Source organism: Oncorhynchus tshawytscha, linkage group LG13 (genome assembly GCF_018296145.1).
Source record: "Oncorhynchus tshawytscha isolate Ot180627B linkage group LG13, Otsh_v2.0, whole genome shotgun sequence".
Classification (NCBI taxonomy): Eukaryota; Metazoa; Chordata; class Actinopteri; order Salmoniformes; family Salmonidae; genus Oncorhynchus; species Oncorhynchus tshawytscha.
In genome coordinates, this window is record NC_056441.1 from 13,010,803 (window position 1) to 13,032,717 (window position 21,915).

The window sequence follows — 21,915 nt, forward strand, 5'->3', positions numbered from 1 at the left end:
GATTCTATTCTGCACAGCTGAGCATACGTCTGTCTATCAGTAGATTCTATCCTGCACAGCTGAGCATACGTCTGTCTATCAGTAGATTCTATCCTGCACAGCTGAGCATACGTCTGTCTATCAGTAGATTCTATTCTGCACAGCTGAGCATACGTCTGTCTATCAGTAGATTCTATCCTGCACAGCTGAGCATACGTCTGTCTATCAGTAGATTCTATTCTGCACAGCTGAGCATACCTGTCTATCAGTAGATTCTATCCTGCACAGCTGAGCATACGTCTGTCTATCAGTAGATTCTATTCTGCACAGCTGAGCATACGTCTGTCTATCAGTAGATTCTATCCTGCACAGCTGAGCATACGTCTGTCTATCAGTAGATTCTATCCTGCACAGCTGAGCATACGTCTGTCTATCAGTAGATTCTATCCTGCACAGCTGAGCATACGTCTATCTATCAGTAGATTCTATCCTGCACAGCTGAGCATACATCTGTGTCTATCAATAGATTCTATCCTGCACAGCTGAGCATACGTCTGTCTATCAGTAGATTCTATCCTGCACAGCTGAGCATACGTCTGTGTCTATCAATAGATTCTTTCCTGCACAGCTGAGCATACGTCTGTCTATCAGTAGATTCTATCCTGCACAGCTGAGCATGCGTCTGTGTCTATCAATAGATTCTATCCTGCACAGCTGAGCATACGTCTGTCTATCAGTAGATTCTATCCTACACAGCTGAGCATACGTCTGTCTATCAGTAGATTCTATCCTACACAGCTGAGCATACGTCTATCTATCAGTAGATTCTATCCTGCACAGCTGAGCATACGTCTGTCTATCAGTAGATTCTATCCTACACAGCTGAGCATACGTCTATCTATCAGTAGATTCTATCCTACACAGCTGAGCATGCGTCTGTGTCCATCAATAGATTCTATCCTACACAGCTGAGCATGCGTCTGTGTCTATCAATAGATTCTATCATACACAGCTGAGCATGCGTCTGTCTATCAGTAGATTCTATCCTGCACAGCTGAGCATGTGTCTGTCTATCAATAGATTCTATCCTGCACAGCTGAGCATGCGTCTGTGTCTATCAATAGATTCTATCCTACACAGCTGAGCATGCGTCTGTCTATCAATAGATTCTATCCTACACAGCTGAGCATGCGTCTGTCTGTCAATAGATTCTATCCTGCACAGCTGAGCATGCGTCTGTGTCTATCAATATATCATAGCTTCTATCCTACACAGCTGAGCATGCGTCTGTGTCTATCAATAGATTCTATCCTACACAGCTGAGCATGCGTCTGTGTCTATCAATAGATTCTATCATACACAGCTGAGCATGCGTCTGTCTATCAGTAGATTCTATCCTGCACAGCTGAGCATGCGTCTGTGTCTATCAATAGATTCTATCCTACACAGCTGAGCATGCGTCTGTGTCTATCAATATATTCTATCCTACACAGCTGAGCATGCGTCTGTGTCTATCAATAGATTCTATCCTACACAGCTGAGCATGCGTCTGTCTATCAATAGATTCTATCCTACACAGCTGAGCATGCGTCTGTCTGTCAATAGATTCTATCCTGCACAGCTGAGCATGCGTCTGTGTCTATCAATAGATTCTATCCTGCACAGCTGAGCATGCGTCTGTGTCTATCAATAGATTCTATCCTACACAGCTGAGCATGCGTCTGTGTCTATCAATATATTCTATCCTACACAGCTGAGCATGCGTCTGTGTCTATCAATAGATTCTATCCTACACAGCTGAGCATGCGTCTGTCTATCAATAGATTCTATCCTACACAGCTGAGCATGCGTCTGTCTGTCAATAGATTCTATCCTGCACAGCTGAGCATGCGTCTGTGTCTATCAATATATTCTATCCTACACAGCTGAGCATGCGTCTGTGTCTATCAATATATTGTATCCTACACAGCTGAGCATGCGTCTGTGTCTATCAATAGATTCTATCCTACACAGCTGAGCATGCGTCTGTCTATCAATAGATTCTATCCTACACAGCTGAGCATGCGTCTGTCTATCAATAGATTCTATCCTACACAGCTGAGCATGCGTCTGTCTGTCAATAGATTCTATCCTGCACAGCTGAGCATGCGTCTGTGTCTATCAATATATTCTATCCTACACAGCTGAGCATGCGTCTGTGTCTATCAATAGATTCTATCATACACAGCTGAGCATGCGTCTGTCTATCAATAGATTCTATCCTGCACAGCTGAGCATACGTCTGTCTGTCAATAGATTCTATCCTGCACAGCTGAGCATGCGTCTGTCTATCAGTAGATTCTATCCTGCACAGCTGAGCATGCGTCTGTCTATCAATAGATTCTATCCTGCACAGCTGAGCATGCGTCTGTCTATCAGTAGATTCTATCCTGCACAGCTGAGCATGCGTCTGTCTATCAATAGATTCTATCCTGCACAGCTGAGCATGCATCTGTGTCTATCAGTGGCGATTTTAGCATGTAAATCTTGGTGAGGAAATCAAAACAATTATAATTGTGCGATGCATGCCAGCAAAACTACTACACAACACATTAATTGCACTATAATGGTGACAAACAGTGCCCACAAACTGTTAAGGCCTACATAGAGCTTTCCCAACATCAGTGTCCCAACAGCAGTCCCAACATCTTACCACTGCTACACCTGGCTATCAGCGGAGCCTTGTCTGGCAGTGAAAGTTAATTCCTTCTCATTTACTGCCTTTCAAAGAAACTTAGCTGATATGGCTGACTTGCTTAAACAAATGTGGTTTCTACTAACAATTGAGGTGTACAAAACTATGGCATAAGGGGACAACAAGCGGATAAGAGGCAATCTGTCATTTCGATAAAGACATCAATGGGCGAGCTAGGACTGACGTAGTCAATATAACTATTTGTTAAGCACTTTGAAATGCACAGCGACATAATTCAGAACATGGGTCGTTCTTACAGTGTTCTCCCTGTACACCAAGTCAGAAACGTAGGATAAATAAAGAGGGCATATAAAGAGACAATGAAAGCTCTTACAATATTCAATGATTACATTTCTCTAAAACAGGCTATAGGTTCCATACGCACCACCAAGTCGGAACAGTTGGCAAAATTAAGAGGGAAAAATAGACCAAATTTTATGGTGAGGCACTTGGGCTACTAACAGTTTACTACACAACATAAACTTAGTATTACTTTCTTAGCTACAGTATACACACCTCCCTGGCATATTACATAATTTATGCAGAAGGATAAAATACCTTTTTTGGACTCATTGTGCTGTGCTCACTTGAACAAGAAGATGGCATGGCGGTCCTTCGTCAGCAAATTTTGTCATCAAAGTCTGGCATTCTCTGGACTTATGGTGCTTCCAAGACAACTGGGAACTTGGAGGGGAAAAAACAGGTCGAATCATGATGACGTCAGTGATCTTCAAGTAGCTCTAGAGAAAGGCCCGACTTCCCAATTTACAATTCCGAGTTGGATGACCATCCAAAATGTTTTTTTCACCGTCGGAGCTTGTTTTTTCCCCGAGATCCTAGTTGTCTTGAACTCACTAAAGTCAGAATTCCCAGTTCCGAGTAACAGTCATTTTGAGCGCGGCAGAAATTATGCTGGATTGACAGCATGGCCAATGTTGAATGTTTATCATTTTAAGCTTGGAAAAGAGATCCTTAAACCCATACTTGGGACCAGACAGCCACTCCAGTGAATAGCAGGCTAGTGATTGTTTTTCAATGCTTGCAGTTAGCCACTGATTCCTTCCAAACAACTCATTGTTGAATTTGCAATTTCCAACTTGTTGTGTAATGTTCATGTCCAATGGCCGATGAGCACCGATACATTTGATCGTTTCTCTTCATTATTTATCTTAATTTGACAAGGATTAAAAAGGATTTGCTAGTTGATTGTCGACTTCATGATAATGACTGCTAGCTAAGATTTTGAAAGTATGATGTTGACATGATCAGTCCAATCAAAGCTACTGTACATATAACGTGATTTGACTTAATCTTATCTGTGGCCAATGACCTGGAGTCTTCTTGGATGGGCACTTCTAATTTACCTCTATGGCAGCACCCAAGGGGCTTGAATTTTCAAGCTCTACCCTTAGATTTGGCGGTGACATTGTGTCCCCATGAGTGACAGAACACTGAGCCAATGACGGAGTAACTAGAGAACATTACCAACCCATATGCTCCATATTTTCTGCTGGCTGTCCCACCACCACAGAAAGCACTGAGCTACGCTGAAACACCTGCATTTTGGAGCTGCCTTACTCAGGAAAGCAAAAAAAGAGACGTATGTGCCACCAATCCCACATGAGGGTTTATTAACTCAATTATTTTTTAATATATTTTTTACGTTGTTTGCAAACTGATATGTGACACATATCAATGCCAAAATAACATGCTTATTTTTTACTCTGCCCCACCTGCCCTGAATGACGGGTCGTCACTGGCGTCCATGAATAAATGAATTGGTGCTTTCTAAAGAAAACTGGCAGGCGTACCTCATGAAGCTGGTAGAGAATAAAAAGCTGTCATCAAGACAAAGGGTGGCTACTTTGAAGAATCTAAAATATATTTTGATTTGTTTAACACTTTTTTGGTTACTATACGATTCCATGTGTTATTTCATAGTTTTGATGTCTTCACTATTATTCTACATGCAATTGCATCAAAATTGTTTTGTTGAGTATTCTCACATGATTTTCATATTGTAATGCTTGTTTCAGAAGGTTGTACATGGAGAATATTTGACAGGGAGGAGTTTATGAATAGCCTGACAATGAAATAGTCTGCAGGATTTCTTTGCCCATGTCATCTACAGTTGAAAAACAGTCAAATTATAATAGGTGGACCATGATAAATGTTCTAACAACTGTCAAATTGCTGTAACTGAGTGGACTGAAATGTGAGATGTGAATGCAATATAAAAAGAACATTCATCTCTTTAAATATAGTAGGGATTTGTGAAGAATATCAATTTACCTCACTATTTACAACACCATGTTCTTATAATCAAGCATTGACAACCCTCATCTATCATTTCTGTGGAAAGAAAATATCCTACAATGATACTGTATGTCTGTCTCTCTGTGGCCATGTGTCTGGGGTGAATTTCAGGGCAAACGGAAAGACATGACATTATTATGCTCAGAGCTCCCTCTAGTGGTCAATATGAACAAATCCCTACTTATAAGAAACCATTTTTCCTCACTTATGTTGGAGACAAAATCCTCAATTCATGATAAAGTTCAAATTTAATGTGTATCATCAACTCCCTATGAGTAGCTTGGCATAACTTCACCACTTTCAAGTATTTGTTTATTGTATTATTCTTTGGAAAGTTGTTTGTAAAAACAAAACAAAAAAAATCTGGACCTTTTTCAAACAAAACAGAAACAAATAGAAAACAGGACAGAACCTAGGAGAAAACAGGACAGGAGCTAAGAGAAAACAGGACAGGAGCTAAGAGAAAACAGGACAGGAACTAAGAGAAAAGAGGACAGGAGCTAAGAGAAAAGAGGACAGGAGCTAAGAGAAAAGAGGACAGGAGCTAAGAGAAGAGGACAGGAGCTAAGAGAAAAGAGGACAGGAGCTAAGAGAAAACAGGACAAGAGCTAAGAGAAAACAGGACAGGAACTAAGAGAAAAGAGGACAGGAGCTAAGAGAAAACAGGACAGGAGCTAAGAGAAAACAGGACAGGAACTAAGAGAAAACAGGGCAAAACCTAGGAGAAAACAGGACAGGAACTAAGAGACAACAGGACAGAACCTAGGAGAAAACAGGACAGGAACTATGAGAAAACAGGACTGAGAGAAAACAGGACAGGAACTAAGAGAAAACAGGACAGAACCTAGGAGAAAACAGGACAGAACCTAGGAGAAAACAGGACAGGAACTAAGAGAAAACAGGACAGGAGCTAAGAGAAAAGAGGACAGGAGCTAAGAGAAAAGAGGACAGGAGCTAAGAGAAAAGAGGACAGGAGCTAAGAGAAAAGAGGACAGGAGCTAAGAGAAAAGAGGACAGGAGCTAAGAGAAAAGAGGACAGGAGCTAAGAGAAAACAGGGCAAAACCTAGGAGAAAACAGGACAGGAACTAAGAGACAACAGGACAGAACCTAGGAGAAAACAGGACAGGAACTATGAGAAAACAGGACTGAGAGAAAACAGGACAGGAACTAAGAGAAAACAGGACAGAACCTAGGAGAAAACAGGACAGAACCTAGGAGAAAACAGGACAGGAACTAACAGAAAACAGGACAGAAGCTAGGAGAAAACAGGACAGGAACTAAGAGAAAACAGGACAGGAACTAAGAGAAAACAGGACAGGAACTAAGAGAAAACAGGACAGAACCTAGGAGAAAACAGGACAGGAACTAAGAGAAAACAGGACAGGAACTAAGAGAAAAGAGGACAGGAGCTAAGAGAAAAGAGGACAGGAGCTAAGAGAAAAGAGGACAGGAGCTAAGAGAAAAGAGGACAGGAGCTAAGAGAAAAGAGGACAGGAGCTAAGAGAAAACAGGACAGGAGCTAAGAGAAAACAGGACAGGAGCTAAGAGAAAACAGGACAGGAGCTAAGAGAAAAGAGGACAGGAGCTAAGAGAAAACAGGACAGGAGCTAAGAGAAAACAGGACAGGAACTAAGAGAAAAGAGGACAGGAGCTAAGAGAAAAGAGGACAGGAGCTAAGAGAAAAGAGGACAGGAGCTAAGAGAAAACAGGACAGGAACTAAGAGAAAACAGGGCAAAACCTAGGAGAAAACAGGACAGGAACTAAGAGACAACAGGACAGAACCTAGGAGAAAACAGGACAGGAACTATGAGAAAACAGGACTGAGAGAAAACAGGACAGGAACTAAGAGAAAACAGGACAGAACCTAGGAGAAAACAGGACAGAACCTAGGAGAAAACAGGACAGGAACTATGAGAAAACAGGACTGAGAGAAAACAGGACAGGAACTAAGAGAAAACAGGACAGAACCTAGGAGAAAACAGGACAGAACCTAGGAGAAAACAGGACAGGAGCTAAGAGAAAGAGGACAGGAACTAAGAGAAAAGAGGACAGGAGCTAAGAGAAAAGAGGACAGGAGCTAAGAGAAAAGAGGACAGGAGCTAAGAGAAAAGAGGACAGGAGCTAAGAGAAAACAGGACAGGAACTAAGAGAAAACATGGCAAAACCTAGGAGAAAACAGGACAGGAACTAAGAGACAACAGGACAGAACCTAGGAGAAAACAGGACAGGAACTATGAGAAAACAGGACTGAGAGAAAACAGGACAGGAACTAAGAGAAAACAGGACAGAACCTAGGAGAAAACAGGACAGAACCTAGGAGAAAACAGGACAGAACCTAGGAGAAAACAGGACAGGAGCTAAGAGAAAAGAGGACAGGAGCTAAGAGAAAACAGGACAGGAGCTAAGAGAAAACAGGACAGGAACTAAGAGAAAAGAGGACAGGAGCTAAGAGAAAACAGGACAGGAGCTAAGAGAAAACAGGACAGGAGCTAAGAGAAAACAGGACAGGAACTAAGAGAAAAGAGGACAGGAGCTAAGAGAAAAGAGGACAGGAGCTAAGAGAAAAGAGGACAGGAGCTAAGAGAAAAGAGGACAGGAGCTAAGAGAAAAGAGGACAGGAGCTAAGAGAAAAGAGGACAGGAGCTAAGAGAAAACAGGACAGGAACTAAGAGAAAAGAGGACAGGAGCTAAGAGAAAAGAGGACAGGAGCTAAGAGAAAACAGGACAGGAGCTAAGAGAAAACAGGACAGGAACTAAGAGAAAAGAGGACAGGAGCTAAGAGAAAACAGGACAGGAGCTAAGAGAAAAGAGGACAGGAGCTAAGAGAAAACAGGACAGGAACTAAGAGAAAACAGGGCAAAACCTAGGAGAAAACAGGACAGGAACTAAGAGACAACAGGACAGAACCTAGGAGAAAACAGGACAGGAACTATGAGAAAACAGGACTGAGAGAAAACAGGACAGGAACTAAGAGAAAACAGGACAGAACCTAGGAGAAAACAGGACAGAACCTAGGAGAAAACAGGACAGGAACTATGAGAAAACAGGACAGAGAAAACAGGACAGGAACTAAGAGAAAACAGGACAGAACCTAGGAGAAAACAGGACAGAACCTAGGAGAAAACAGGACAGGAACTAAGAGAAAACAGGACAGGAACTAAGAGAAAACAGGACAGAACCTAGGAGAAAACAGGACAGGAACTAAGAGAAAACAGGACAGAAATCTAACAGAAAACAGGACAGGAACTAAAAGACAACAGGACAGAACCTAGGAGAAAACAGGACAGGAACTATGAGAAAACAGGACTAAGAGAAAACAGGACAGGAACTAAGAGAAAACAGGACAGGAACTAAGAGAAAACAGGACAGAAATCTAACAGAAAACAGGACAGGAACTACGAGAAAACAGGACAGGAACTAAGAGAAAACAGGACAGAAGCTAAGAGAAATCAGGACGGGAACTAAGAGAAAACAGGACAGGAACTAAGAGAAAACAGGAAAGGAACTAAGAGAAAACAGGAAAGTAACTAAGAGAAATCTAAGAGAAAACAGGACAGGAACTAAGAGACAACAGGACCGAAGCTGAGACAGTCAAACCTTAAGGGATCATTATAGTAGTTTAAGATGAAGAAGCCTAAACAGCTGGGATCTCTCTCTCTCTCTCTAGGCCACTGACATAATGTGGCGATGTTTCTAAACAAACACATGCATCTTATATTATTAGTATTTTTGATTAACTTAACCATTTTATTTAAAAACAAAGATGAGCGAAATAAACCTCTAATCTTATCTGTAGCTCTGGTGTGCATAGATATTATTCTAAATATTTATCGTAAGGCTGCTAAATCAGCCGTCTTATCCACTCCCTTGGACTTACGGTCATACCTGTGTGGAGTGTTCTGTATGCGGGGCCACGCCCCTATTGCCCTTGCTCATACTGTATGGACCAGAAACTCTATGTGTGCCTCCCAAATGGCACCCTATTCCCTATATAGTGCACTACTTTTGACCAGGACTCTGGTTACAAGTAGTGCACCAAATTAGGCAATAGGGTGCCATTTGGGAGGCATACAGCCTTGACATATAGCTCCTCCACTCCCTTGCTCTGACTGTTACTATGACCATTTTATCAAATGGAATCCACAATGCCTGTCATCTCTGCTGATATACTTTGCTGTACCAACCCTTCTTTATAACCCCTCTCTTGGTAATCAGACAAACTACAGTAAATCACCATGCTGACTGGTGGTCTACTGTAAAAGATTTTAAAAAATGAGGGTCCACCTCTGATTTATCTGAAGTTGCGATCCATGGATCTGAACGGTCTGTCTTCGAAAGTGTGGACTCTGAACAGTGAAACTGCCGACGTACCTAATCATGTCAGATAACCAAGTATCTAGAGGACGTTATTTCCTGTATCCATTTAAAGGGAATTCTTCTTGAGTGGTAGACTGGACAGAATGGGAAAAATACTGCAGCTGAAAAGCATCATATGGCTTTGTGCTCAATGTATGTGCTAAACAAGGAAAGCTATACAGAAACAACATGTATCAGAATTATTATTTTCTTTGCGTATTTTATTACTTTTTGGGGGGTTTGTGGGATTGGTGGCACATACTGTAAGTAAAAATACACATATGACAAAGTTAGACAGATCTAAACATGTCACATTCTCACATGTATACATACACTGTCAACCTCTGCATTACCGCTAACTACACACGATCACAAATTAAAACAGAATCTGCCTACTTCCCTGCACAGTCACACTGTTATGGTATGTGGTTATACAAAAGAAGTGGCAAATACAGAGGCAGTAGGCTGAGGAACTGTGAGTCCCATTATAAATATTGGTGGTATAAATTACAGTTTGAACTAAATCGCATACAGATGAAATCCTTTCCAACAGTAACATTAGCACCAACAGCAGGTTCAGACTGAACACCAGCAGACTACACTTCTATGTGGTAGATACAACAGAACAAGACTATAAATCGCATATATCATCTAGAAAGTCATATGATGGAAATCTTCCATCATATAGAATGATCAAGCGTGTTCAATTAAATATATCAAAACAGGTCAAATATAGCATAGTTTACATACAGTGTCATTTGTAATTGTATACAAATCCATTGCATTGTACTGTACAGTGTGAGGACTAGGAGGCTCTAGAAGCCAATCTTTTCCTCATACAGAGAGAGGAGCAGCAGGATGCCCCAGCCAGACAGCAGTCCTAAGTTCTGGAGCAGGAACATGAGCCAGGGCCTACGGTTGTCCGCATGGATCATGGTGGGGAGCTGGGAGGAGAAAGAAGCAAGACAATCCACTGCATTTAACTCCTTGCCCAAATATAGCATATTAACAGAGAAAGATAGGCATTAGGGCATTGATGAAAGACATAGGAGCAACCGTGCCATAACTAGGGGTCAGAGCTCTTCCTGGTCAGGTGACATAGCCAGGAGACACTTAAGGCCCAAGTCATAATTGGGCTTCCAGGGGAAAATGTTGTCTGAAGTTGCAACAGTAACCAAGAAGGCAGGGCTTAGCGAAGGGTCATTTGAACAATTTGTGCAATAGACTCTCATTTGAAGAGAAACCCAAAGAAGTGATTCCTCACAGCCTGTTTGAGAATGTGGTAAACCTAGTGTACTAACCATATCAGCCAGACCCACATACAGGAAGAGACCAGAGGTGATGGCCGCGATCCACTGCTTGGTGGCCAGGTCAGTAGAGACGGTGAGGGCGATGTAGAGTCCGATGAAGGATGTGAGGGCACTGCCCACATTCAGCATCAAGGCCTTCTTCACTGACAACCCACTGTGCAGCAGGATTGCAAAATCACCTGGGAGATGTAGGACGGAGAGGTTTAAAAGGGACGTCAGTGATAAAAATGTAGGTCTTAGGTTGATGCCATTGGAGGGATTGTGTGAATAGGAATCTGTATGGAGAGAGAAGATGTGGCTAATCATCTACCACTACTACTCATCCAGTCTAACACTTGACGTTTGAAATGAAAAAATATTGTCCAGAAATCAAACACCATTTTACACACACACACACACACACACACACACACACACACACACACACACACACACACACACACACACACACACAGATATAAAATAAACATCTGAAGTACTAATGTGGCTGGGTCTCATTCCCTAAAAACCTCTTTCAACATGACCAACTAGAGGCATCAGTCTACACTCACCCAGTTCGTGAGGCAACTCATGACAGAACACAGCCAAAGACGTGGCAAGGCCGGAATTCCAGGAAACAGAAAAGGCCGCTCCGATAGCCAGGCCATCGGCAAAGTTATGTATCCCGTCCCCTATGGTAACCATGTAGGGTAGCAGACGCTGTTCTAGTGGAGGGGAGAGACAGAAGGGAAACTCAGAGAAAAGTTCAGTCGTCTAAAGAACTAAAGTCAAATTTGGCTATTTTTAATCATGTGTCTAAATTCATATATCACAATGACAGCATTATTGATTAGCCAATGTCATTAGGCTGGAATACAGAATACAGATGTAGGATCTTAATTTGACCAGTTTCTCACAGCAGGAAAAGTATCCTGTAGCAACAGGAAATATTAATTATTGTGTGGATTATAATTAATGGACATTTTTGTAGGGGTTGATACATTGTTAGTTAGGACAAATCAAGTCTGACATTTTAAAGGGGAAATTACTAACTTTAGAAGTCTTTTTAAACCTTAAATTTACTTAATGTTTGCATTTCCTGCAAGAACAGGCAGATTAAATTAAGATCCTACATCTGTAGGAACCAGTGGTGGAAAAAGTACTAAATTGTCATACTTGAGTAAAAGTAAAGATTCCTTCATAGAAAATGACTCAAGTCAAAGTGAAAGTCTCCCAGTAAAATACTACTTGAGTAAAAGTCAAAGTATTTGGTTTTAAATATACTTCAGTATCAAAAGTAAATGTCATTGCTCAAATATACTTAAGTATGAAAAGTAAAAGTATAAATCATTTCAAATTCTTCATATTAAGCAAACCGGATGGCATAATTAATGTGTTTTATATGTACTTATAGCCACAGGCATACTCCAACACTCACATATTATTTACAAACAAAACATTTGTGTTTAGTGAGTCCACCAGATCAGAGGCAGTAGGGATGACCATGGATGTTCTCTTACTAAGTGCGTCAAATGGACCATTTTTTTTGTCAAAATGTAACGAGCACTTTTAGGTGTCAGGGGGGAAAAAAAAGTCAAAAGTACATTATTTTCTTTAGGAATGTAGTGAATTAAAAGTTGGCAAAAATATAAATAGTAAAGTAAAGTAGAGATACCCCAAAAAACTACTTAAGTAGTACTTTAAAGTATTTTTACACTGGTAGGAACTGGCAAGCTAGCAGTTATACATACTGTAGAGTGACTACAACTAAACCATTGAATATTGTGCTTGAATTGTTTATAAAGATTACATAAAGGATGATGTCTCATTTTAATCATGTCAGATAAATAAATTGTTGTCACTGTTGATATTATCATTTACAATGATATGACCGGGTGTTTTTGGGTGCATCTGCAGCTAAAATGTTGTACCCCTGCAGTAATGAATCCCTGTATTGCTGTTCCTCATGTAAGTGAACAAAGCTCTTTGGTGCACATTACTCTTTGTCACACTAAATGTGTGTAATCATTGACTAGACTTGACTCACACAGTAAGTTCACAGTATATCAGCTTTCCAGTGAACGCCCTTGACTGTCAGACCCTGACCTATATTTAATCTCTTCCTTACAGGTTGTATGATGACCTGGGTTGTCTATCTTACCTCTTGAGAGCTGGTTTTGTTCTGGAAAGGCTTTCTCTGTGTCCTCACTGTGCTCACTTTCAACCTTTTAGGATCAGAATTTTACAGAAGTATAACATCGGAATTACAGCAGGCGTGAACAAGTTAGTGGAGGACAAGGTGTTCAGAGACACGGATAGTAAAGACTTGAGACTACATACTGTGTCAGGTACAAACACAGCTTTACTAGGATACTGGCTGTTCAGTCATAGACCTCTGACTCAGATCTCCAAGAGAGCAGATAGAGGGTTTAGAACATCACAGGTGTGTCTGTGAATAGGTGGTACAGAACCTACCAGGTCAGTCTGTGAATAGGTGGTACAGAACCTACCAGGTCAGTCTGTGAATAGGTGGTACAGAACCTACCAGGTCAGTCTGTGAATAAGTGGTACAGAACCTACCAGGTCAGTCTGTGAATAAGTGGTACAGAACCTACCAGGTCAGTCTGTGAATAAGTGGTACAGAACCTACCAGGTCAGTCTGTGAATAGGTGGTACAGAACCTACCAGGTCAGTCTGTGAATAGGTGGTACAGAACCTACCAGGTCAGTCTGTGAATAAGTGGTACAGAACCTACCAGGTCAGTCTGTGAATAGGTGGTACAGAACCTACCAGGTCAGTCTGTGAATAAGTGGTACAGAACCTACCAGGTCAGTCTGTGAATAGGTGGTACAGAACCTACCAGGTCAGTCTGTGAATAGGTGGTACAGAACCTACCAGGTCAGTCTGTGAATAGGTGGTACAGAACCTACCAGGTCAGTCTGTGAATAGGTGGTACAGAACCTACCAGGTCAGTCTGTTAATAAGTGGTACAGAACCTACCAGGTCAGTCTGTTAATAAGTGGTACAGAACCTACCAGGTCAGTCTGTGAATAGGTGGTACAGAACCTACCAGGTCAGTCTGTGAATAGGTGGTACAGAACCTACCAGGTCAGTCTGTGAATAGGTGGTACAGAACCTACCAGGTCAGTCTGTGAATACGTGGTACATAACCTACCAGGTCAGTCTGGGAATAGGTGGTACAGAACCTACCAGGTCAGTCTGGGAATAGGTGGTACAGAACCTACCAGGTCAGTCTGTTAATAGGTAGTACAGAACCTACCAGGTCAGCCTGTTAATAAGTGGTACAGAACCTACCAGGTCTGTCTGTGAGATGGACTGCTTGTTATTTTTCTCCTGCAGGTACATCTCCAGGACTTTACCATGGTCACAGTGATGGGGCTCAGACTCCTCCTGGAAACACAATGGCACAATGTATCTGTCTGGGCCCGGAACATCACAACAAAGAACATGTATAGTTGAAGTCGGAAGTTCACATACGCTTAGGGTCATTAAAACTCGTTTTTCAAACACTCCACAAATGTCTTGTTAACAAACTATAGTTTTGGCAAGTTGTTTAGGACATCTACTTTGTGCATGACAAGTAATTTTTCAACAACTGTTTACAGACAGATTATTTCACATATAATTCATTGTATCACAATTCCAGTGGGTCAGAAGTTTACATACACTAAGTTGACTGTGCCTTTAAACAGCTTGGAAAATTCCAGAAAATTATGTCATGGTTTTAGAAGCTTCTGATAGGCTAACTGACATCATTTTAGTCAATTGGAGGTGTACCAGTGGATGTATTTAATGGCCTACCTTCAAACTCAGTGCCTCTTTGCTTGACATCATGGAAAAATCAAAAGAAATCAGCCAAGACCTCAGAGAACAAATTGTAGACCACCACAAGTCTGGTTCATCATTGGGAGCAATTTCCAAATGCCTGAACGTACCACGCTCATCTCTACAAACAATAGTACGCAAGTATAAACACCATGGGACCACGCAGCAGTCATACCGCTCCAAAACCGCCACAAGAAAGCCAGACTACGGTTTGCAACTGCACATGTGGACAAAGATCGTACTTTTTGGAGAAATGTCCACTGGTCTGATGAAACAAAAATAGAACTGTTTGGCCATAATGACCATCGCTATGTTTGGAGGAAAAAGGGGGAGGCTTGCAAGCCGAAGAACACCATCCCAACCGTGAAGTACGGGGGTGGCAGCATCATGTTGTGGGGGTGCTTTGCAGCAGGAGGGACTGGTGCACTTCACATTAACAAGGAAAATGATGTAGATATATTGAAGCAACATCTCAAGACATCAGTCAGGAAGTTAAAGCTTGGTCGCAAATGGGTCTTCCAAATGGACAATGAAAGCATACTTCCAAAGTATGCTTCAAAATGGTTGTGGCAAAATGGCTTAAGGACAACAAAGTCAAGGTATTGGAGTGGCCATAACAAAGCCCTGACCTCAATACTATAGATCATTTGTGGGCAGAACTGAAAAAGCATGTGTGAGCAAGGAGGCCTACAAATCTCATTCAGTTACACCAGCTCTGTCAGGAGGAATGGGCCAAAATTCACCCAACTTATTGTGGAAAGCTTGTGGAAGGCTACCCGAAACATTTGACCCAAGTTAAACAATTTAAAGGCAATGCTACCAAATACTAATTGAGTGCATGTAAACTTCTGACCCACTGGGAATGTGATAAATGTGATAAATCATTCTCTCTACTATTATTCTGACATTTCACATTCTTAAAATAAAGTGGTGATCCTAACTGACATAAGACAGGGAATTTTTACCAGGATAAAATGTCAGAAATGGTGAAGAACTGAGCTTAAATGTATTTGGCTAAGGTGTATGTAGACTTCAGACTTCAAATGTATCTACGGGTGATAGCTAACAATTCTCACATTTTGGAACCAGAAAGACCTGAAATATCTTTGACCGAAACATTGCACTTTATTAAAAGGTGTATTACAAGTGTGCGTGTGTGGGAGTTCTTTTCACCATGGATCCACCGAACCAGTAAGCTGACAGAACGGAGGTGTTCAGTAAGGAGATAAGGTTTAGAAACCGTCTGAAATGGGGAGGTACCACCTGGTCGTGTCCAATAAGAACCCATATTTTTGTTTCCTGTTACAATACATTTTGCTACATCGTGCCCTACTGAACACAGCCCAGATGATAGACACTACTTACCCCATGGTGATGCAGGGAATGGTGATGGCTGTCCTTATGAGTGGTGATGATGGAGAAGATAGTCTCCATGAGATAGAAGCAGTAGATGCCAGCCATCATCACCAGTATCTTACAGATGTAGTCTGGAACCTCCTCTGAGTGACTGTGATCTGTTCCTTCACTGTGAACATGGAGGCCTAGGAACTGAACAAACAGAGGAAACACAGTCACAACCCAGTCTGACAGTCAGTGCTATGACAGTGCAATGACAGTGTTGCGTAGCTCTTATGAAGGCAGGTTCAAGTGAAGTGTAATACACTACACAAGACCAAATACTGGCGATGCAATCAACCTGTGCAGGGTCCATTAGTCTGAAATGACCTCCTTCACTCACTACTGACAGATGAAAGTCTAGAGTGGAGACCAGTACCTATCCACCATATTGCTTTAACCAATCAAGTCCTCTAAATAAGTGGTTGTGAAGGAGAGGAAGATAGGAAGTCATGTCGGACCATTGGGACACATTTTTATGTTGCTCTTATCATTGGCTTTGTAATAACCTAAAGTTCCCTGAAGGAACAAGGGGCCATTTCTCCATTTGCCCGATCTGAAGGTGTCGTTCTTGTTCCTCACATCGTTATTATTTGACACTGTATGTGATGACACAGTGTGACAGCCTGCTAATACTTCGCCCTGCGATGTTGACATGATGGATCTAAATGGATTGAGCTGCAGCAGCAGGAAGTATCCCCTTCAGACTTCTACCCTGGGGGAAATAAGGCTAGGAAGCATCAGATGGGACTACTATATGTGTTGCTCTGACTTATCATGGTCTCTCAGACATCTGGCTGATCATTGGGTCGCACTGACATTAACCACAACACTTTAATGAAGTGTTGAGGAAGAGGTCTGGCTGGCTAGATAAGTGGTTTTCTTTTCACATTGGACATTCCAGCAACTATGATGGATGCATAACCAGGCCAGTACAGTGCAGCTCAGTTTGAATCAGCTGGGCTCAGTGATGTGGATATGGTACTGTGGTTCTCACCATAGGCAGGAGGTGCAACAGGGCGTCCCCAGTGAGGGAGCCAACGGCCAGGCTGACACAGAACTGGATGACGAGCTGGAAGACACTGCTGCAGGATGTACACAGCAGCACCATAACGCCAACCAGGGCGGCCAGACAGATCAGCAGATTGGCTATGGAGGCATACACAAACTCTGTGGGGAGAGAGAATTAACATTAAGGGGTTACAAATATAATAACAGTGCCAGACTCAAGCCAATCAGTCAGTCAGTCAAGCCACAAAAGGTCTGTTAGATAATACAGTAAACATTGTGTGATTATGCTTGAAATAGGCTCTCGTCCTACCGAACGCAATAGGCTCTCGTCCTACCGAACGCAATAGGCTCTCGTCCTACCGAACGCAATAGGCTCTCGTCCTACCGAACGCAATAGGCTCTCGTCCTACCGAACGCAATAGGCTCTCGTCCTACCGAACGCAATAGGCTCTCGTCCTACCGAACGCATAATAGGCTCTCGTCCTACCGAACGCAATAGGCTCTCGTCCTACCGAACGCAATAGGCTCTCGTCCTACCGAACGCAATAGGCTCTCGTCCTACCGAACGCAATAGGCTCTCGTCCTACCGAATGCAATAGGCTCTCGCCCTACCGAATGCAATAGGCTCTAGCCCTACCGAATGCAATAGGCTCTAGCCCTACCGAATGCAATAGGCTCTAGCCCTACCGAATGCAATAGGCTCTAGCCCTACCGAATGCAATAGGCTCTAGACCTACCGAATGCAATAGGCTCTAGTCCTACCGAATGCAATAGGCTCTAGAAATGTATTTCTGCATAGTCTCTCTATAATTCCTTTATCATTAAAAAAATTAACAGGCAGGAATGGGACTTTCTGTATCAAAAGGAAAGGAATGAGTGTTGAATATAGAGTGTACTGTAGCAATCAATAGATCAATCACAAGAGCACACAATGCAGAATCACAGTGGCTCGGACTGTAGCAGTTCACTCACTCTCTGTGGTGCTGAGCTGGTCTAATGGTCCAGTGGGGGGAGAGATGCTGTTGCAGGCACCACTGAGGAGCTGCTGGACCAGGGCTGGGCTGAGCCGGGCCACGTCAGACCTGGACAGGCTAGATCCATTCAGCCCATGGATCTTTATCAGCTCCTCCGGGCTGAAACACGTCTACGTGGAGGAAACATGGCTGAAACACGTCCACGTGGAGGAAACAGGGCTGAAACACGTCCACGTGGAGGAAACAGGGCTGAAACGCGTCCACGTGGAGGAAACAGGGCTGAAACGCGTCCACGTGGAGGAAACAGGGCTGAAACGCGTCCACGTGGAGGAAACAGGGCTGAAACGCGTCCACGTGGAGGAAACAGGGCTGAAACACGTCCACGTGGAGGAAACAGGGCTGAAACACGTCCACGTGGAGGAAACAGGGCTGAAACACGTCCACGTGGAGGAAACAGGGCTGAAACACATGGATCACTATTCCCTTTGCAGTGCACAACTTTTGACCAAAGCCCATTGGTCTATTCTTTGAATTGACACTCCTTGTCGCTAACTGATTAACTGACAGTAAGATGTCATTGGGAATTCATGTTATTATCCCTCAGCAGTGTTCCTTCTCATTCAGATTCCTCTAATATAGACATTACCATGGGGAGAATCCTACAGCTGCCAATAGCTCAGGTAATCTACTGCACATCTGAGGCTCATTGGAGATGCAGCGGACACCAGGGGTTTAGCAGTCTGATAATTAGTCAGAGTGAAGGAGCCTGTGTGTGTGTGTGTGTGTGTGTGTGTGTGTGTGTGTGTGTGTGTGCGTCGTTAAGCCCCTTCAGGAGATTGGAGCAATGGCCTTGACCTAATTACAGACAAAGCACCATGGTGGTTGAGAATAACAATTACCAGTTCCCAGCTGCTGATGTTCCTTTGATGGTACCCCTCCTCATGACTCGTCCTGAAGGCATCACCTCCACTTCGACCCCCCCGACCCCTGCTAACAGTACTGTGGTCACTATGGTCATGGTCAACGTGGTCATCGTGACCATGGTCATCGTTGTGTCCCTCTTGATCTCTATGATCGTGATCCTCTTCATGGATTCCACCCAGTTGCAGGCTCTTCATAAGACCTTCCAGCTCTACAGAGATTAATCACAATGATGTGGTTAGTTGGTGGTAGAGTATATTAGTAGGCCAATGAGGAACAGTAATATGCTGGTAGAGCATATTAGCAGGCCATTGGGGAACAGTAATATGCTGGTAGAGTATATTAGCAGGCCATTGAGGAACAGTAATATGCTGGTAGAGTATATTAGCAGGCCATTGAGGAACAGTAATATGCTGGTAGAGTATATTAGCAGGCCATTGAGGAACAGTAATATGCTGGTAGAGTATATTAGCAGGCCATTGAGGAACAGTAATATGCTGGTAGAGTATATTAGCAGGCCATTGAGAACAGTAATATGCTGGTAGAGTATATTAGCAGGCCATTGAGGAACAGTAATATGCTGGTAGAGTATATTAGCAGGCCATTGGGGAACAGTAATATGCTGGTAGAGTATATTAGCAGGCCATTGGGGAACAGTAATATGCTGGTAGAGTATATTAGCAGACCATTGAGGGATAGTAATATGCTGGTAGAGTATATTAGCAGGCCATTGGGGAACAGTAATATGCTGGTAGAGTATATTAGCAGACCATTGAGGGATAGTAATATGCTGGTAGAGTATATTAGCAGGCCATTGGGGAACAGTAATATGCTGGTAGAGTATATTAGCAGACCATTGAGGGATAGTAATATGCTGGTAGAGTATATTAGCAGGCCATTGGGGAACAGTAATATGCTGGTAGAGTATATTAGCAGACCATTGAGGGACAGTAATATGCTGGTAGAGTATATTAGGCCATTGAGGAACAGCAATATAAACTCATTATCCAGGCTCCATGGGGTTATAGCATAGGGTTTGAGGGTAACATTAACATAGGGTTTGAGGATACGATTAATAGCATCATGGTAAATGAATGATGAACTACGTATTGCACAAGATGGATTAATGAGTGGGTTGATGTTACAGTCCAGCCAGGAGCATGACATTACAGTGTAATAAAACTAAACAGTGCGAGGAAAATGATTCATACTAAATAGCGATAGTAGTTTGTCATGAGGCAATATTACAGCACGGACATTTCGTACCAATAGGAATAGTTGTTTCTTACTGTACCATGTATGGTAATGTTGTCAGAACCGAAGGAGTTGAATATGAAATCCAGAAAGTAGTCCTCTTCAGGCAGTGCTCTGGCAGTCATGCAGTCACCTTGCAAAGCATGGTAAACTATGTATCCAAACATCACATCCATGTTGTGTGGGACACCCTCATTCATCTCCTCCATAATGTCTTGACCAGTAAGACACTGCTAAATGACCACCATAACGAGGGACAGACATACACCGTTAGAATAGAATATAAATATTTTGTTGGAACAAATCTACTCAAATGAGTTTGTTAGAAAACAGGTCACTGTTGCTAACGGTAGTTCGTTGGGTTTCTATTGCACAACCTTAGAAGGTACAGTATATAAAATGTGTTGCCCTTCTTATTAACACAGCAGCACCAACCTGGTCGTACTGCTGATCGGGCTTGTAGTGCTTCTTCAAGTTATGGAGCAGTGTCTCTATCCCACTGCTCTCCATGTCTCCGTGTCCATCCCCATGGTCATAGCCTGTGATCTCATGGATGAAGTTGTCCGTCTCATCCCCCCACCTCCCTGCCCTCACGGCAGAGCAGGCCTCTGAGGGAGAGCTGAGGTACAGGCAGCATCCTGCCGCTACTCTGAAGAAACCCTCCTGGTGAAGGAGACCACCAGTGCTGGTGAAGTTACCCACCAGCTGGTCTACTGACTGCACAGAGAGGCACTAGAAAGAAGCAGGGTGGCTTCAGTGTTTCATGTAGATTATTTATCTACCCAGTACAAATATATGCCTAATTTATGAGAGAAAACCAACATAGGGTCTTGTAAAGTCAGTAATTATGACCACAAAGCTAAAGGAGTTTAGGTTGGGTGAATGCGAGACATAAAAATCAAATGTTCTGATCTTTAACAGCTATTCTCGGGCTTTTTGAGTCAGGACATACAGTGACTTGGCCTATTATCTAACAGATTCTTCTGTAGAGTCTACCAGAAGTCCAGAACCGATTAGTGGTGCTGGAGGCTAAATGCTCAACTGGAGAAACAGAAAAAAAAAAGAAAAGGTCTTGACACACTTCAAGTCAGATGCACATTTCTTTTAAAAAGAGGCTGAGCTCGATGAAGGTCGACTGACCGAAAGCTCCGGATCTATTAAAATAAATGTGCATCTCACTGGAAGTGTGCAGAGATTTCTTCCTGATTCTCCAGCATCATGACCACGTAGGAGTAAGATCTCAAGCCATTGTTGCATTAGCAGAACATGTTGTTTACTGCTGTTTAAAAATAGAATAATACAGATTTAGACAAGCTAGGTCTGAAAAAGCACTATGACAAATGTACAGCGCTGTATTCCATTGTGTGTAGCGCACGGCACAGTAACAGGTGCAGATTGGACCTCGACCTTTCCTAAAACCAAGTTGAAGCGAGTGTAAGAAAAAAGTTACCTTTTCACACGACACACCAGGGCACTGCACACGCTTCTCCAACAGTTTGAAAAAGGAGCGAACTGACATTTCATCCAGGTATTCCTCTCCTGGCGACACGAGCTCCACCACTTTCCCATACACATCCACAGGTGAACCCCACGCATAGCTGAATAGGTTCAAACTCAGACATAGGAGAATAACGGGAAAATACCTATATATAGTTTCCATTGTTCTATTAAAATATAAATCCTCTTTAAAAAAATAAAATAAAAGTGCAAAAACAGTGAGTTTATAGAAAGAGATGATTCCGAGTGGCGCATATGCAGTCCACACACGGTTTTAAGTTCACCAAACAGCTATCTATAATCAGCTAAGTTACAGATTTCCTTGACCTGTTAGCTCGCCT

At 42.6% G+C, this 21,915-nt stretch overlaps 1 protein-coding gene across 2 annotated transcripts; it reads right to left on the reverse strand.

Annotated features, from left to right (window-relative positions):
- Positions 1–9,587: 9,587 nt before the first annotated feature.
- Positions 9,588–21,915, reverse strand: LOC112265795 (zinc transporter ZIP4-like). Of its 2 annotated transcripts, none has more exons than XM_042295184.1 (12): positions 21,528–21,915; positions 20,513–20,809; positions 20,118–20,307; positions 18,802–19,034; positions 17,901–18,072; positions 16,915–17,087; positions 15,888–16,070; positions 13,992–14,087; positions 12,838–12,901; positions 11,249–11,401; positions 10,689–10,876; positions 9,588–10,331 (listed from the first exon to the last, which is right to left on the reverse strand). In XM_042295184.1, the coding sequence occupies exons 1-12, from the start codon at positions 21,735–21,737 to the stop codon at positions 10,203–10,205; spliced, it is 2,088 nt and encodes a 695-aa protein (XP_042151118.1). In that variant the 5' UTR covers positions 21,738–21,915; the 3' UTR covers positions 9,588–10,202. The 2 variants fall into 2 exon arrangements, with proteins under 2 accessions (XP_042151118.1, XP_042151117.1); XM_042295183.1 differs by having other exon boundaries at positions 20,118–20,310; positions 21,528–21,914.